Source organism: Neohortaea acidophila (genome assembly GCF_010093505.1).
Source record: "Neohortaea acidophila strain CBS 113389 unplaced genomic scaffold BDY17scaffold_7, whole genome shotgun sequence".
Lineage (NCBI taxonomy): Eukaryota > Fungi > Ascomycota > Dothideomycetes > Mycosphaerellales > Teratosphaeriaceae > Neohortaea > Neohortaea acidophila.
This window is the reverse complement of record NW_022985516.1, coordinates 785,795-802,637: the sequence shown is the minus strand read 5'-3', so window position 1 is coordinate 802,637 and position 16,843 is coordinate 785,795. Positions and strand designations below refer to the sequence as shown.

Genomic DNA, 16,843 nt, shown 5'->3' with positions numbered 1-16,843 from the left:
TGGTCGCCGGCTCAAGTCATATTGCATTTCGAGGCGGCGCTTCGCGCAATCGCGCACCTGCACCTGTCCGGTCGAGTACCATGCGAAAAGTATGGACTCGAGATGAGATTCGTTTCGCAGATGATGGGGGAGAGAAGTACGATAGATGTCAGGTTGCATGTCGAGAACACGTAGAGCGCATCTCCATGTTCCAAGTGAGGTCTGGAGAAGGCGGAAAGGCTGACTGATGACGACGGAGAGTGGCGGCGCGGCGCGCGCGTGGTCCGTGTCGCCTCGAGCTCTGGCGGGCGTGCGAGGCAACCGCCGACACTGCGCATGTCGCTGAGCCTTTCCAAGCCTTATACCACCACGGCGTTCTTGGAGCCTGCGGGCTCATCACTCCTCATTCCACCACCTCCTCCACTTCATCTCCTCCTCAGCCCCGCTCGCGCCGCCCTCTCAAACCCCTCCTCTACCACCTCCCTCCCTCCCTCCGCCTTCAAGTAATGACTTTCCAACCCGCTGGTCCTGGCAAGACCGCACCCAAGCTCCTCCACGACTTCCTCTCCTTCGATCCGATTCGCGGCAAACCAAATGTGCTGTCAGACCATACTCCGCCGCACGGTGAGGGCCCGCAGCTCGCCGCGCCGATTGGTACTTCCTCTCTCTCTCTCTCCTACCAACCAGTGCGGCTGCACCGACTAACGTTGCTGGACAGGCTCGTGCCGACATGAGTACACCAACAAGTTCAAGCAGAGCGTGCCCCCACCCCTCGACCTACGAGCGGATGGAAACACCACCTACAAGCTAGCGGTGGTGTGCAGAAAGTGCCGAATCCACGCAGACATCCAGATCGATCACTCGAACTCCATCAACCCATGCCCCGCCCCCGATCATCCTCTCCACCACTTTCAGCGAGTCACTCCCCTCGACCGAACAACGTCGGACCGTATAAGATATGTCTGGAACTGTTCTGCGGCAGACTGTCACGCCAACCTCTTCATTTTGTTTCGACGACCGCGACTCATCGATGCAGACCTCAACCATCTGACCAATCCCGAGTTGCTGAAGAGACGCTATGATGCGCTGGTACAAGAGGATCCGCATAGAGATGGCTTGGCCGTGGCTACACCCATGGACTCGCTGTCACGACTGCGCAGATATGTTTCGGACTCGCTGAACCCTCAGCGGACGAAGCGACAATTCCCCTCGAACAATAAGCGTTTCCAAGAAGCCTTCGGCATCAACGGCCATGATTGCTATGCGCTGTTGGATGGACTTGGCTTCAGATACGAGGTAGTGCTCTGTGGCACGGTCCGAATGGCATGAGCATATGTGCTGACACCTTCACAGGAAAACACATGGACTCTTCCGAATCCTCCTTTGGTCCCCGATCGATTGCGCGCCTCCGGCGACCTGCCCCGCGAGCTGCTAGAAGACGTAGAAGTGGAGTTGCTTGCGATAATGTCCAAACTCTCGGCGGAGCTGGGAGTGCCCAACCCGGCGGCGGAGGAAAGCTGGTCGTCGGCAAACCGAGACATTGAGCGAACGCTTGCCGCACAGGGCTGTATGGTTTCACCGCAATGTCAGATGTGCGAGAGAGAAGAGAACGCTGACCCATACCCGCACAGACCCCCGTCATGTTTCACAGCGGCGCGCATCTGCATCGAACGCTGAACTCCCGTTCGTACTTCACCTGATCTTCTCCTTTGCACTTGTAACCCGCTGATTCCACGCCTAGATTCTTCAACAGCCTAGGTGCACTGCCCGACTTCTCCGACTCCCTCATCGAATACGCATACGACCGTCAAATCCTCTGCGACCCCGAACAGCAGGCATACTACTTTGAGTGTTTGCAGGAAATCACGGAAAGCCGCAGAACCGAGCAGCTGCAGATGAAGGTGGCCACCCTGCAGTCTCAGGACAGTGTGAGCCGCAGGGACATTCTCGCTGCTTATCGATACCTCAACATCCTCCCCAACGAGGGACACAACGTGGACGACGCTCGAATCCTGGAGATCTTCCAGGCTCAGCAGTCTGACCTTGGCCTTGACGCGCAAGAAGAGGCCCGGGCTCATCTGTACAAGCTTGGTGTCTCGCGGTCCAGTCAAATGTTGATCAATGCGTCAAGACAGTCCGTCGAGACCTACCAGGATGCTCTTACGTGGCTCGGCAACGGCGTGAGTCAGAACACACCAGACGAAGGCATTCTGGCAGTTTTGGCAATCAGAGTACGTTCCTCTGTTCTTTTCCACTGCCGACCTGTGTAGCGCGTGCTGACCTTTCCACCTCCGTGCAGACAGCAGACAATCCAGCAAACGAGGAAATCGCCCTCAAAGCTATATCTGTCATTGCGAAGGAGCGCAAGAGCAATCATCTGAACAACTGGCTGCTCACGGGCAAAAACGCCGGCTACACCATGAGCGTTGACGAAGCGCTGCGGCATCTGAACATCGAACAGGACTTATCCCAGCTTGACCCCACCATTGTCCCGGCCATCTTCGACAGTGCTCGACAAGATCGGCCTGGCGAACGGACGGAGACGGCCATCTCCACCATCCAGCAGGCAATGGCTTACTCAAATGTCGGCGGCCCTCAGCACTCAGCTGCCACCTGGCCGGTTGGCCTGACGAGCCACGGCAACACTTGCTACCTCAACTCCCTTCTGCAGTACTACTTCAGCATCAAGCCTTTGCGCGACATCATCCTGGACTACGACAAGTACAAACTGGACACCACAACCCACATAGAGAAGGACGAGCGAGTGGGCCAGCGGAAGGTGTCATTGGTGGAGATCAAGGGTGGGCAACGATTCGCAGAAGACCTGAAGCACCTCTTCGAACACATGATCAAGTCACCTGATTCCGCTGTGAAGCCTGAAGAAGATCTCGTCTGCAGAGCGTTCTTGGATCCAAGAGAGTACCGACTGCTGGATGCGTCCCATCAGGAACAAAGTGCGGCGAAGGAGCGGAGTGCTGTAGAGGATTCCAGCGCAGCCAACCCAGAGACCATCATGACCAATGGCGCACCAGCAACCAACGACAACCCTTTCACTGATGGTCAGACTCTCGCTAGTCCGACAGATACTGCAGATGTCGAGAGGCACCATTCGGTGGCGTCCAGCGCTACTCTACAGGCTTCAACGAATGGAGAAGACGGCGACGTGCCTATGAAGCTCGGCGAGATGCCTCCCACTCCCCCGGCCTCTCCCGGACTCAAAGGCCAAGAGAAACATACCGTGCCAGAGTACACGCCACCTCCATTGCCACCCCGACGAAGATTCTCTACCGCCAAAGAGGAAGCGTTGGAGATTGCCAAATCTAATGCGCGGCAGCAGCAAGACGTCACCGAAGTCCACGATGGAGTCATGTTTCGACTACGCTGCGGCATGATGGCCCGAGGTCACGACAACAGCGGAGAGCAAACCGATCCGATGAGAGACTTGTTCAGCATGGACCTGGAGGACACGATTGTCGACAAAGGCGTGGAACAAAAGCAAGAGGTTCTCGCCGACTCCAACATCCAGCTGAATGTGCCGAGTGAGGATACGGATATCTATTCCGCTCTCGACGCCGTATTCGACCTCGGCCCGTATGCCGAAAATTCGTCCATGGAGAGATACAAGAGTATCACCGCCTTGCCACAGCTGCTGCAAATCAACATCCCTCGGATTGGCTACTCTCCCTCCAAGCAAGGCGCGTACAAAGCGACTGAGTGCGTGCGGTTGGAGGATGAGCTTTATCTGGATCGATATTTGGGCCGCACCCACCCGGACATTCTTGCCAAAAGACGGCAGTGTTGGGGCTGGCGGAAGCGACTTCAGGCTTTGAAGATCGAGCAAAAAATCATTTCGAAGACATCGCGGACGGATCTCGATGGACCTACCGTCGTCGCTGAGGCGGCCAAGTATCTCGCGTCTTTGGACCAGGTCAACAAAGACCTTATGGCCATCGGCGTGGAAGGCATTCAAGGTGACGGTGACCTCACTGATGCACTTGCCGCCGAAGCAGCCACTCTAGCACAGCGCCTGGCAGACGTGGAAGCGGAGATTGAGTTGCTGCAGCATAGCATCGACGCCGAATTCGCCGATACGAAGAACGTAAAGTACCGCCTGGCGGCCGTCTTCTTCCACCGCGGCCAGCACGGGCACGGGCACTACTGGATCTACATCCACGACTTCGCCAACGACATCTGGCGCTCCTACAATGACGAACGCGTCGAGGAGTTCACCAAGCTCGACGAGCTCTTCGAAGCCAAAACTTACAACCACGGCACGCCCACGTACGCCGTCTACGTTGCTGCGGATAAGCTCGACACCATTCAAGCCGTGTGTCGCGATCCGGAGCAGCCTCCCACCCCGCCACCGATCCCGGAAGTGCAGATTGAGCGCGAGATCGAAATGGTCGACACGCAAGCGCCGACGCAGGAGGAGGAGCAGCATGCGGGCGGAGTTGCGACCGGGCCTGACGTTGCAATCGAAGGCGGCGAGCAGCCCTGGGATGATCCCAGGCAAGTGGCGGGCAATGCCAATTGGTAGCGTCATGGCATGCGTCTGCCCTTGCGCTAATCTGCTGCTCGTCGCCTCCAAAATTCAATGAACTACCGTTTGAAGTCGAGGGTATTGGTGGGAAAGTGCAGCTGGAGCGCACGCTTGTGTCTACCTGGTCATCACCGAGGACGAGGGCACGCTGGCGATGATAACGGTAATGTTGCTATTAAGCTTGCGATGAAGGAATGGTGTCCTCGGTCTTCGCTGCTGTCGTCCGCCGGGACCGAGTTGGTGAAAGGCGGAGGGAACGATGCAGTCTGACCAGCATGCGGACTCTTGGGGCTCATCACTGCGAGGCAGGCTGGCTCTACCATGCTTCATTGATCGCAAGGCATGGGAGGCATAGGTATCTTAATCACAATGCGAACCCAGCGTTTCCGAGAACCCTCTACCTGAACTACCTACTACGCTGCCCACCCACCCACCTATCACAAAAAGCACAAACAGTGAAAAGGGAAGGAACCCAGCATCATTCATGAAGCGCCCAAAGTACATGTATCGGAAAAAAACGCAACGACCCAAGGTCAAAGGCGCTGCACGAAACAAAACACCTCTTGTTCCCTACCTATTCTCCCTCGCCTCCCCGCCCCCGAACCATCAGAAGATGCTCGCTCCTACCTCCGCCCTCCCTTTCCGCCTTCCTTTGAAAAACGCCCAAACGAAAAACAAGAACGCCCTTGCCCGCCTCTGAATACACACAAAAAGCTTTGCTTGCTTGCCTGCTTGCCTCCTTGCTTGCCTCAAAGTCGGTTTCTTTCCAAGATGGAAAAGGCACAGAACAAAGGGGCACACGCGATAGAACAAACACCCCGCCCGCGCGCGACTTTGCAAGCATTATCTCAAAAACAAAAACGCCCCCTTCCTCCCATCTCCTTCCCACCGTCATCTGTACAAGATCCGCGTCCTCCCGTACGCCTGTGCTCGATGCACACTCAACGCTTCGACGAAGGCCCGAAGTCCGCTTCTACCGGTGCTTTGCGCTCCTTGCGCTCCTTGACGTGATACTCCGCCATCAACAGCAAATGGTCACTGGGGAAGTGGAAGTCGGGAAAGCCGGGGACGCGCGTCATGTAGTTCGGATCGAAGCGGCCCAGCAAGCCCGTCACCTGCAGCGAGTTGGTGGAAAAGAAGACCCAGTCGATGACCTCGCGGAAGTCGGGCGTGTAGTTGGTGAAGGGCAGCTCGCCGAGGTCCTGGTAGCAGGACTTCATCGAGAAGGGGTGCTCCATGCCGTGCCGCGTGAAGTCGCCGTATTTCTGCGCGCCGAGGTCCGGGTGCGTGTTGGAGAGGGTGCCGTTGGTGATGAGATCGTACACGCCGGAGTCGTGGGTGGAGTTGAAGTCGCCGCAGACGAGGAGGGGAATTTGCGTGCCGGACTCGTAGGACATGGATGGTGCTGGGGGGTCGGGTTTGGCGGCTGGGGCGCCGTCGGGTCCGTCGTGGTTGTCTTCGCTGCTGAAGCGGAAGGGCTCTTTGTCCTTGTCTTTACTGGGCGGCCAGCGCGAGTACTCTTCGACTTTCTTGGCCAGCGTGTCCATGAGAATGGCGACTTGGATGAGCTTGACATCGGTGAACCACGGCTCCCAAGTAAGATGCGTGTTGACGATGATGATTCGCGATCCAGTCTGCCGATTCTCCAGGAACGTGATGAGGGCCAGGTGGTCTCGGGGCATGACGCGGTTGTAGACGTCGTGCTCGCCTTTCATGTCGGTGCGAGTGATGGCCTCTTGCGAGTAGTTGATGGCGTACTTCTGCAAGAGCATGTACTTGCTGTGCTTCCAGAATGTCGCGCAGCCGTCAACGTTCCTCGACTCTCGCTCACTCATTGTCCGCGCACGACCCTTGGCCTGGTACACACCCTTGTAGTCGTGATGCGCAAGATTCGGGGCGAGAAAGTCGTTATAGTTCTCGCCGTCGACTTCTTGCAGCGTCAGGATGTCCGCATTTCGGTCCTTCAACTCGTCCAGGATCATGTACTTTCGCTTCTGCCACGAAAGCCAGTCGCTGGCCGCGTAGCCATACGCTGACTGGGTTGCGGCGCGATCGCAGAGAGTGTTCCAGCTGGCGACGGTGAATCGGTCTTTTGCCGGCGCATCGCTCTCGCTGATGAGGTCGTGCCAGGGACGCGGTTCCGGTGGAGGGGGAGCTATTTCCATGTCAGTATGTCACACGCTGCAATGCAGTAGCCAACGGGCTTCGACTTACGTGGTGCCTCTTCTCGCAGAGACCGGACGAGCTCTTGAGTCCCGTGCTCCACCAATCGAGCCATCTGATCTTGTCCATCTCGCATCGGGTTGCCCTCCAAGCCCAGAATCTCCAATTGATACAGGAAACCGACTTCATACGGCAAGCGATCCAGCCCATTGTCGAAAAGATACAACCGCTTCAGGTGCGTCAGCATGCCGATCTCGGGCGGAAGCTCGGTAAGCTGGTTCATGGAAAGGTCGAGCCATGTCAGGGCGCGCATGGTGCTGATCTGCGGGGTCAGGATGCTGAGCCGGTTGTGGTTGAAAAACATCCTTCGGAGATGAGAGTAGTGCCGGAAGAGTGACGCGCCCATGCTCTTCAACCCGTGTCCTCCCAGATCCATCGCATCCCATATCTGATTGCTCTCCGACTCTTCGACTTCGCCGCTCCGCGCTCGAGCCGCACCATGCTCATCAGCATCTGTCATTCTCGTACTCCCCGAAGAGAGCGTGGTACCCGGCAATCGGCTAACGTGAGGCGTGGTTCGGGCGTAGTAGTGGGGTTTGTCACCAGCCATCTTCAGCTTGGCGTACTCTCGAAGGTGCTCGGCGTAGTGCTCGTTCGGCGGTTTGACGTGGTCTGGAGTGCCATTCTGGAGATGAGCAGGGGTAAAGTGTGGAGTGGTGTTGGAAAGCGTGCTCGTGGACACTGTGTGTTGGTGGTTGCCGAATCCGCCCTGCCCACCAATTGTACCATGATCTTGGTGCTGATTATTCACGTGGTGTGACTGGTGGCCATGGCTTTGTCCTTGGAAGCCCTTGTGCATGTTCATCTGATAGTTTTGGTGGTTGGAAGCGCCATTTAGCAGGCCATGGCTCTGCCGATGGTTGTTGTGGCTGTACATGCCGTAGGGGTTGTGCGCCGGCGAGTTCGTGCCGGGCGATCGATTCGGGGAAGGGGTATCGGCGTTTTGCTGGAATAAGGCGCGGCTATTGCCGATGGGCGAGCCGTTGCGGTGTTGTTGCTGCAGGCCGCGCGGATGGCTGGTGTGCTGGTTGGGGAAGTAGAACTGGCCGCCGGGATTGAACCGGTTGAAACCATCGGCCATCACCAGCCGGCGCAGGGGGTGTGCCTACGGCCGAGGGGATGCTGGACGGCAGTGGTTGGTCGGGGTGTTGCTGCTGGATAAGGGATTGGCGAGGGAGTCTTAGGGAGGTGGTGGTTCTGGCCGTCGCAACCTTCTTCGTCCGTACATCGGCCACCCTTACACTCTGCATGAACGACTGTGGACTCTTTGCGCCAGATTGCAGTTCCGTGCCACGGCTGCAGAGCTCTCCCAACTCTCGGCGGGGGTGGAAGTGACGGTGGACCAAACGACGACTGGCCAGGTGGAGGGCTGGGTGGGATGCGAGGTGGGACAGCGAGGGGGACGAGGGCGGGTCAATGGGCGGCGGAGGGCTGGCGACAGCAGTGATTGTTAAGACTAGCCTGAGATGCAATCGAGAGATCGTTGGAAAGGGATGGGCGAGGTGTTGCTGGAGAAGGTGTCGTTTGGGCGGTGCATGAACTTGCTGTCGCTGCTGGGCTTTCTTCGGGCCACCTTCCGACTCCCGCTCCCGCGTTTCACGTGACGTCTCGACTCCCGTAAGCGACGCGCTTTGCCTGATTGGGAATGGAGCGTGAATGGGAGGTGCCGTGTCACTTCACTACCAGGTATCGACCAAGACATACATTCTGAATCCAACTATCTACGCCAAAGAGCCTAGAACTAAGCCACCAAGTTCACCAGACCGTAGCACGTCCATCCATATCGTCTCCATTCCAACTACAGTCCACAATGCTCGCCTCACCCGAATATCCTCGTGAAGACTTGTGCCATCGCCTCTGCGTCTTGCGCTCTGGCCTCGCCAGCCTCCATGCGTACACGCACGCTCTGCACAATGGCCCCGATACCAAGTGTCTCCATGCGTTTTGGGTCTTCACCTTTTCCTTCGGCGGCCTTGACCAGGGCATCGAGGGTGGAGTGCACCGCCACTGCTGCTGACATCTGCCCGGCCGATGTCAGGCGCTTCCAAAGCGGCAGACGCTCACTTCCCTTGGTCAGCATCATCGTCATGGCCTGGTGTAGAGTTTCAGCTTGCGACAGCGCATCGACGTCCATGTGCTCCATAATGAGCGAGGCACCTTTCGTGGCGAAGCAAGCCTGTGCCTCCAAAGACTTCGCCGAAGTTAGGGTCGCGAAATGCTCTTCGAGCAAAGGATGCACGAGGGTCCTGCGAGCCAGACCAGCATCCTTCACGAATTCGTCTTGTTGCTCCTTTGTCAGCCACTTGAGATCTTTTGGGCGCTCGTTGGGCTTCAGCATCCCCCGACAATCCCATTGCGGCCAGGTGGACTCGGAGATCTCAATGATCCATTCCCTGCGCCTTTGTGTTAGTTGTTGAATCGCTGACAGACGGCATCACTCACGCATCGATAACTTTTTTTCTACCCGGCAGCGGGATTGACAACGTCCCATTTGGAGTCCAGTAATCGAACGGAAACTGATTGCCCTCGTTGTCGAAAACCACTTCGTTGTCGAGTATGCCTTGGCATTGCGGATAGAAGTCAGTCAAGTTGCCGCACACCGAGGGATCGCTGTCCCAGCACGCCGTCGCCTGGCCAGCTTTGTGGTCCCAGGCCAGCATGCTGAATTTCTGACCCTCCAGGGCCTTGTCGTACGTCTTGGACTCCTTGCTGCGGATGGCTATCCTCGGCTGCTGCCCGATCCCAGTGCCCAATCCATTATCATCGCGGATGAGGATCCATGCTACGTACAGGCAGCCAACGGCGACCCAGCCCGCGGCACACTCAAGGACGGACATGAATACACCCTGCAACGTGGTGAGGATACGGCATCATGCTTCATCGTTCGACTCCTCCACTCACTATACAGGCTGTCAGCAAAGCATGTATAGTCGCCGACTGGATAGGGCCTACCCATTGTGGAGTAATGTACGATGAGACGCCTGCGTGGTTGTGCGTAGGGATGTCAGGAAGGAAGAGAACCGTGGGTGCATTTTGAAGATGAACGCGGGTACGAGCCTCTTTAAATGCTGCTCTCTTCATGGCCAGAATGGACAATCTAGGCCCCATGATCCTTTGGTGGTGGACACTTCGCATGTTTGGGGCGTACTATCGATAATGTGAAGTGGTACGCAGGGCCTATTGTGTTGCGGCCAATGCTTCGGACTTCACGAGATTGCAGAGGTGGGTAAGCTTTCTTCGTCCTCATCGAAAATGGCAGCCTTGGAAGAGGGGATTAAAGCAGTCGTGAAGCCGGGCTAGGCTCACACCAAGTAGCGGGACCCACAGCCTTGCTGGATGTCCGGCTGTACTGTACCGTGGAAGTCGTGTGGTATGTTGTCATAAATTGGTATCACTTACCCGTAACCAATAGTGTCCCAATCGATATAGCTTATCCTTCCCAATGGATGCATCAGCCATCATACCAAGAGTGCGGAGTAGGAAACAACAGTGCGATCGTCATCACCTCAGTATCGGCCCTGATGTTCCGCCAAGCCCACAGGTTTTCGCATTCCTCACGAAGATACACATTATTCTGCAACAAAATGTCGAATATCGCGGAGGTCGCGTCTCCATCGTTACATGACCTCACTGAGTCCTCTGACACGGCGCGATTGGAACCCATGCTGACCAAGCGCGGATCGGTCTTATTACATATGTCCAACCGGCCTGCGAAGCTATAAGGTACAGATACCAGTGGCCAACCAGACGCGGCCGCGAGTACCATGCTGCCGCCGCCATTCATCAACCCCAAGGCCGTGAAGGCTTACCACTCGCGTGCCAATAGTGCGGGAGATGTGCCGCCCACCACGGCCATCTCGGACCCGTCCAATGCGGATGCGTTCCTGGGTCAGGCCGTACGAGATGCGGCATGAGCCTCGATATGTAAGCCAACAACTCCAATTCCCGTACCCGCTGCCCATCGATCCGCGCGGAATCCAGCGGCAGAGTCTGCGCACGCTACTGATGTGCCATGTTTTCGATGTCCATCGAGAGCCTCGAGCCCTTGCTAAAAGGAGGCAGGTGGCAAGAAGGCTGAAGAGTGGGCCGCTTGGTGGTCGTTGATGATGAGCCGGCTCATGGACCCCAACAAGACTCCCTCCAGCAGTGAGTGTTGGCGCCTGGTGGGCAACGAAGAAAGTGTGAAGGGAGCTTCACGGCGGCGAGCTGGCTCGCTTCATGATTCACGACGAAATCGTCATCGAGGGGTATCATAGCGTTGTTTAAGTGCTCGGTAGCGTTTGAGATAGTACCTGCGTGGCATTAGAACACGAACGGAAGAAACAACTCGAGCATCGAGGCCAGTACTCACAGAGCTTCAACTTCTACACGAGTTATCCGTTAGCTCGATGCCCAATATCAATGCCACAGATGAGAACACGACGCACCTTTCTTCACATACTCGGCCTGCTCAATCCCCTTTTGGATCTCTTGTCGGTCCTGCAGTCCAGATTTGGCGCGGAACGCTTTCCTTAGGCCGTTCTTGAAGTAGTCATAGCCGAGTGGGTACTCTCTTCCGAGATAGAGGAGCTCTACATGGATCACGTCAGTGAATGGGATCTGTGGCAAGAGGAGCGATGTCCGCTTCGTCACGTGCCTTTGTAGATTCGGAAGACTTCGTATCGAAGGGGGTTCGAAGCGGCCATGATCTTTGCCTGCGGGTTTAGTTTCGATTTGTTGCTTCTGCGGATGAATTGGTTGATGGTGTTTCGAGGTTTTGGGTATCGTCATGATTTATCGAGAGCATTGCGGAGACGGGTGCTGCCGCCGACCTCGGATGTCAATGGCACGCTACCGCGCCGGAGATTCTTCCCATGACCAACATTGAATGTAGGTAGTCGCGGAACTACTGACGATGATAGTCCGTGCGAACTCCGTGGTACTATAGCTGGCATTTTCGAGGCAGAATGCGCCCGACCATCCATGCGCGCAGCTCCCTGCTCTCTTTCAAGCGGCCATCGTACAGCCTGCCGATATGTTGGACCTTTCCGCAGAGACGACACCGATCGACTGAAGCAACATCGACTCCCGAACCCGTCCAACCCTCCTTGAACCCGCGATGGTTGTCGGATGTGAGGCTGCGAGTAGGCACGTGCCTGATGCACGGCGTACAGCCGGAGCAAGTCAAGGAAGCGGGGGAGATATTGCAAGAGGTAGCGCGGGATTGGCGAGAGCTGTTGCTGGGGAGCGAGGGCTATCTCACGGGGCCGACGAGGCGGGGCTTGTACAGACAAAGAGTCGTGTGGGGTGAAGAAGACTCGATGGTACGTTGATCGACCTGGGGCAACAGACGTTCCTCAGCGGAGGAGATGTGTGTTGAAGGCGGAGCAGGTTGGGCTAAGACAGAGGCAAAGGGACACGTCAACAACGTGCAGTACAATCGATATGCAGAGAGCGGACGGATCGAATGGGCGCAGAAGTATGGCAAGTTTATCGATCCGGCGAATGCGAAAGATTGGTGAGCATACACATGGGCGCTGCAGCGTGACCGGTTCAGCATTGTTGACTCGCACTCATCGCAGGTATGGGTTGATGAGGCCGACCAAGACGGGCTTGATTTTGCGGAAAATCACGACTGACTTCAAATTCGTATGTCGTTCGTGTTCACCCCGGTTTGGCCCGTTGCACATCTGTTGACTTTGGATCCACAGCCGATGAAATACCCCGATCGGATATCGGTCTATCACAAACTGGGGAATGAGCCGACGGAAACAATGGAGGCGTTTCACTTCGACGCGGTGATTGTTTCTGAACTACACCAGCGGCCGGCCGCACGGGTGGTGGAGGATTGCGTGTTGTACGATTACTCGAAGGGGAAGAAGACCACGCTGCCGCCGTTGATGCTTGCGGTGCTACAAGAAACCTGGCGGCTGCAGGAAGAAGCGAGGCGGACGAATAGTGAACGAGTACACGGTCTACTCGATCGTGTGCGGAAGCTGGAACGGGAATCATGGGATAGAGGAGGCTCTCGATAGATGCGGCCGGGAGGATGAGCAGGCGCGGTAGTGAACGGTATTTGCCTGGTAGCCACTGAGACGACGCATACTATGCTGTCCATAGCCTGGGAGGAGCCAAGGACTAATCGATCATACTTGCCCGGTGATGATGAAAGAGGCCATGGTGATGACCGGTGAGAAAAGTGGAGTCTGCAGGCTCCGAGTGGCCAGGTAGTAAGACCAGCCAAGCGATTAGAGCAATGAGGACGGGGTTGGTTTTGGCGGGCCCCGCAGCAATCAACCCGACGCCAGTGAGGAGTCGTAGCATATGGAAGGGTGCACCATACCTCAAGGTACCTTTGCAGTGGTTGGCCGGGGTGGGAAAGGTAGACCCAAGACGGATGCTTGTCCGGGTGGAAAGGGTAAATGATGTACGACTTGCTTCTTCGGCTGCATGTGCGGGCGCTTTAATGATCGACAAACACGTAAGCACCGCCAGGCCGATTTGGGCGCGGGAGGGTGTGAAGCAATCAATTCCAGTCAGATCGGGGGGATCATGCTTCGGTCGCCGACTGATGGGCTGACGGGCTGACTTGTCTTGCTGCCCAACACGATCAGAAGCTGATGTGGTACGAGAGTGCAAACAGACATGCCGCATGGATGCAGCTGAAGGGAACACGAGCAGTGGGAAGCGATCGTCATGAGAGGGAATGTTTGGGTGTTCCAATCGCAAAACTCTAATCAAACTCTACCGGTAGCTGCCGAGACGAGCCTACCTCGCACGTTAGTCACACTCACGCTTGGAAAAGAACTGGCCGCTGCTATTCTACCTCTCTCACACCCCCCGACTGCAGCATACGTACCTCGCCGCCTCCGCCGCATCACTAAACCATCATCCCTCTTCCGCTCCCCCACACCTGCCTCCCTGCTGGCTCGTCTGGGTGACAACGGCGAGCCAGAAGGGTTGAAACCGCGCCTGGCGGTTCATGCCTCCCAAGGGCAAGTTGAAGAACGCACCGAACCAGCACGACAAGCGCCACGAAACCGGCCTCGCGCAGCCGGGCAAGCGAGTGGTCAAGTCCGCCTCGAATGGGCAGCCCGTCGCGGCACACGCAAATGGCAAGATCGCCTCCACCCTTCCACCGTCCACTACTCTCCTCCCCGCGACTGCTCTAGCTCAACAATCTTCCGCTCACCCCGCCCTCACCCCCGACTCCTCCGACCCCGGCGACTTCACGCCGGACCATGCGACAACCCCGGAGGACACGGAAAGAGAAAGTGTGGCTGCAGATCCGCCGCCCGATGATGCGGGTTCCGGTGTCGATATGGGTGACGTACAATCCGAGCCAGCACATGCTGCCACGCCCGCCGAGGCGACTGCTCCAGAAGTGCGAAGGGACACGTACTCCAGCACTACTGCAGTGACCCCTCCCGCCGTCTCGACACTACTGCCTTACTATCCACTACGCGACGCCATCGCCCTCCTCATCCTCCTGCTGTCTCTGCCCCCCACCCTGGTCCTCGTCATTCAGACCCTCTTCGCTTCCCTCACCTTCGTCCCTCCCACCGCCAGCATCTCGATCGCCACCCTGCCCAACATCAAGGAGATGTTCAACTCCTCCAACTTCGGCTATCCCGCCATGGCCACCATCCTGATCGTCGACTTGATCTTCTGGGTATGCTGGCTGCCCGTGTGGAAGCCGATCCAAAACATCTTCCTCGACCTGTCGCAAGCTGTCATCGCCATCTCCCTCAGCGGCGCTGCTGCCGGCACCGGCGGGCCGACGTACAGCATTGCCACCTGCACCGCCATTGTCTGTGCCGTGCACGTGCTGCGGTATAAAGCAATCCATCTTACCGCCCTGGACTACCTTCGATCCGTCCTGCACAAAGCAGCCCTCGACATGCAATTTGACGTTCCGCTGTTTGTTTCAAACATCACCTCCCCACCGTCCGTCGATAGAGGATGGTTCCACACCATCGTTCACACCATCCTTGGCATTCACATTGTTTCACAAGGCGTCACCACCTGCGTTCGTCGCATTCTCGTCCAGGCCAACCAGCAGAGCGCAGGCGTTCCGGCCATTACCAAGTCCGATGCCGAGGCCGTCGTCGGCTCCGAATCGAACACTCGCAGCGGAAGCGTCGGTGCAGAAGCCGCTCCGTACCACAACACTGCGCAGACTCTCGATGCGACTCAGAACAAGTCGCTGTCTACTCATCGCGACGGCAAGATTCGCGAGTCGGCGACCAAGAAGAAACGCAAGCAAGCCAATCAGGTTAGGAGCCAGCAACCGCTCTGGGCCGCCATCGCCAGCACAAAAGTTACCTTTGTCAAGGAAATGGAGCACCGGGATGCTTTTGATGACGCACGCGAAGCTGCGAGGATGCAGTCGGATTCCGGCACCATTCCCAGTCACTCCACTCAGACCACAGGCCGAATCTGGGTCTGCGAAGTCCGCGACACCGAAATTCTCTTCAGCGTTGAGGTTCCCCGCACCACTACCCAGTGGACGGGGCAAGAGGCGGAGGATGCAAGCAGTCAAGCCGCGGGCATTGACAAATCGAAGCCATTCTACATCCGAGTCAACGGTGCAGCGTGGAGATCCGTCCGAATCTCGTCAAACACGGTCAATGATGCGTTTGCGGCCGATGATGACCGGTATGATGGCGAGATCTTCGGCCTGGCGCCCTTGAGTAGCTATTGCTGTGAGATTGTCAGCGCAGCGACACATCAAGTCCTCTGCTGCGCCAGCATGATCACCCAAGCCGCACCCACCGATGAGCAAGCCGCAACAGCATCTTCACAAGCACCACACCAAGCCTTCCGGCCATCTTCGCCGACCACCACCCTCAAGCAATCGATCCAGCAAGCCGAAGCGAAGCTCAACGAAACCCGCAATCGCACGCGAAAGAATAAGAAAGACCAACGTGCAATGCATTCCGATATCAAGCGGGAAATTCACACGCTTCGAAGCAAGCTCGAAAGCTCCGGCGGGACGGATGACAAGCAGGAACGGAGGTTGATGCAGATTACCCAGCACAAGAACCAGGCTGAAGAGGCCGCTGCTGAGATTAAGCAACAGATCGAGGCTTTGGGAGTCATTCCGGAGGATACGATTACTGAGTCGGAGGGCAAGCGGAGGAAATGGCAAGCTGCGTTGGATGCGAAAGACGCCGCCAGCAAAGCCTTCGATCGGGCTCGCAACGAGGCCGATCGTGAGACCAGCGCGCTCAAGTCCGAGATCAGCCAGACCGAGTCGAAGCTCGAGAGGGTCGCTGCTCGTCTCACCCAGCGCACGCAGGAATTCGATGCCCTGGTGTCGAAGCAACAAGCCGACTCGAGCGCGAAGCAGAGACGGGAGGTGGAGCGAGCGCAGACCGTGCAGCGCCGCGAAGACGAAGAGAGCCAATTCCGGCACCATATCGCCACGTTTGAAATGGAGTTGGCAAGCGTGCAGCAGAAAGCGCAGGACGCCTATCAGGAGATTGCCTCTCTGCAAAGCTGGCCGACTTCCTCGCAAAACGCGGCGTATGCCACCGGCTACTCCTCGCCTCCCACACCCGACAACGCCTTCCCTCACACTGCTCGCAACGGCTCGATCTCCAGTCCACATCAACTCAATGGCTTCCCCGCCAACCAATTCGGCCCTCACCCTCCTGCGCACTCATACCAGACTCCTCACCACTCCGCGCACCCCTCCTTCTCCATCAACAACACCCACCAGCAAGCCGGCGCCGCCGCTCGTGGCCGCAGCTCCTCAATGCTTAGCCAGTACTCCGGCTTCACGGACAACGGCGACGAGTACGCCTTTGCCCCGGAGCACCTACACCAGCAGCAGCATCAGCCGCATCAACAGCCGCACATCCGCGCGCCGCACTACAGCTCGCCTCCCACCGCCGCCGCCGTGGAAAATACACATGCTGTCCTGGGCGCGGATCGCTCGGGTTCAGCGTCGGTGGCGAGTGGCAGTGCCGGCTCGAATAGTCCTCGTCCGTCGGATGCGCGGCCGCCTTTTGCTGTCAAGCCTATTGGACCGCCGGGCAAGGGAAAGGAGAAGATGGGGATGTGGCATGTTGAGAACAGTAGTGGGGCGCCATGAGGTGCCTTGGTGGTTGTGCCTAG

At 57.3% G+C, this 16,843-nt stretch overlaps 6 protein-coding genes across 6 annotated transcripts; 3 read left to right on the top strand and 3 right to left on the bottom strand.

The window, feature by feature from the left end:
• Positions 1–319: 319 nt before the first annotated feature.
• BDY17DRAFT_299954 (uncharacterized protein) lies at positions 320–4,912 on the top strand. The gene is made up of 6 exons (XM_033733985.1): positions 320–633; positions 698–1,275; positions 1,333–1,546; positions 1,611–1,662; positions 1,721–2,210; positions 2,279–4,912. The coding sequence occupies exons 1-6, from the start codon at positions 486–488 to the stop codon at positions 4,514–4,516; spliced, it is 3,720 nt and encodes a 1,239-aa protein (XP_033588501.1). The 5' UTR covers positions 320–485; the 3' UTR covers positions 4,517–4,912.
• Positions 4,913–5,460: 548 nt separating this feature from the next.
• BDY17DRAFT_252643 (Endonuclease/exonuclease/phosphatase) lies at positions 5,461–7,619 on the bottom strand (the record flags this gene model as incomplete). The annotated part of the gene is made up of 2 exons (XM_033731272.1): positions 5,461–6,674; positions 6,734–7,619. The coding sequence occupies 2 exons, from the start codon at positions 7,617–7,619 to the stop codon at positions 5,461–5,463; spliced, it is 2,100 nt and encodes a 699-aa protein (XP_033588500.1).
• Positions 7,620–8,425: 806 nt separating this feature from the next.
• On the bottom strand, positions 8,426–9,820 carry BDY17DRAFT_299950 (uncharacterized protein). The gene is made up of 3 exons (XM_033733984.1): positions 9,644–9,820; positions 9,185–9,588; positions 8,426–9,135 (listed from the first exon to the last, which is right to left on the bottom strand). The coding sequence occupies exons 2-3, from the start codon at positions 9,577–9,579 to the stop codon at positions 8,562–8,564; spliced, it is 969 nt and encodes a 322-aa protein (XP_033588499.1). The 5' UTR covers positions 9,580–9,588; positions 9,644–9,820; the 3' UTR covers positions 8,426–8,561.
• A 1,159-nt stretch (positions 9,821–10,979) lies between these two features.
• BDY17DRAFT_325434 (uncharacterized protein) lies at positions 10,980–11,427 on the bottom strand (the record flags this gene model as incomplete). Its single annotated transcript, XM_033737359.1, has 4 exons — positions 10,980–11,034; positions 11,094–11,106; positions 11,170–11,294; positions 11,375–11,427. The coding sequence occupies 4 exons, from the start codon at positions 11,425–11,427 to the stop codon at positions 10,980–10,982; spliced, it is 246 nt and encodes an 81-aa protein (XP_033588498.1).
• Positions 11,428–11,688: 261 nt separating this feature from the next.
• BDY17DRAFT_253381 (thioesterase-like superfamily-domain-containing protein) lies at positions 11,689–12,756 on the top strand (the record flags this gene model as incomplete). Its single annotated transcript, XM_033731332.1, has 4 exons — positions 11,689–12,045; positions 12,136–12,239; positions 12,304–12,370; positions 12,433–12,756. 4 exons carry the CDS (start codon positions 11,689–11,691, stop codon positions 12,754–12,756), a joined length of 852 nt encoding a protein of 283 aa, XP_033588497.1.
• A 947-nt stretch (positions 12,757–13,703) lies between these two features.
• On the top strand, positions 13,704–16,820 carry BDY17DRAFT_311549 (uncharacterized protein; the record flags this gene model as incomplete). The annotated part of the gene is made up of 1 exon (XM_033735545.1): positions 13,704–16,820. The coding sequence occupies one exon, from the start codon at positions 13,704–13,706 to the stop codon at positions 16,818–16,820; it is 3,117 nt and encodes a 1,038-aa protein (XP_033588496.1).
• Between the last annotated feature and the right edge of the window lie 23 nt (positions 16,821–16,843).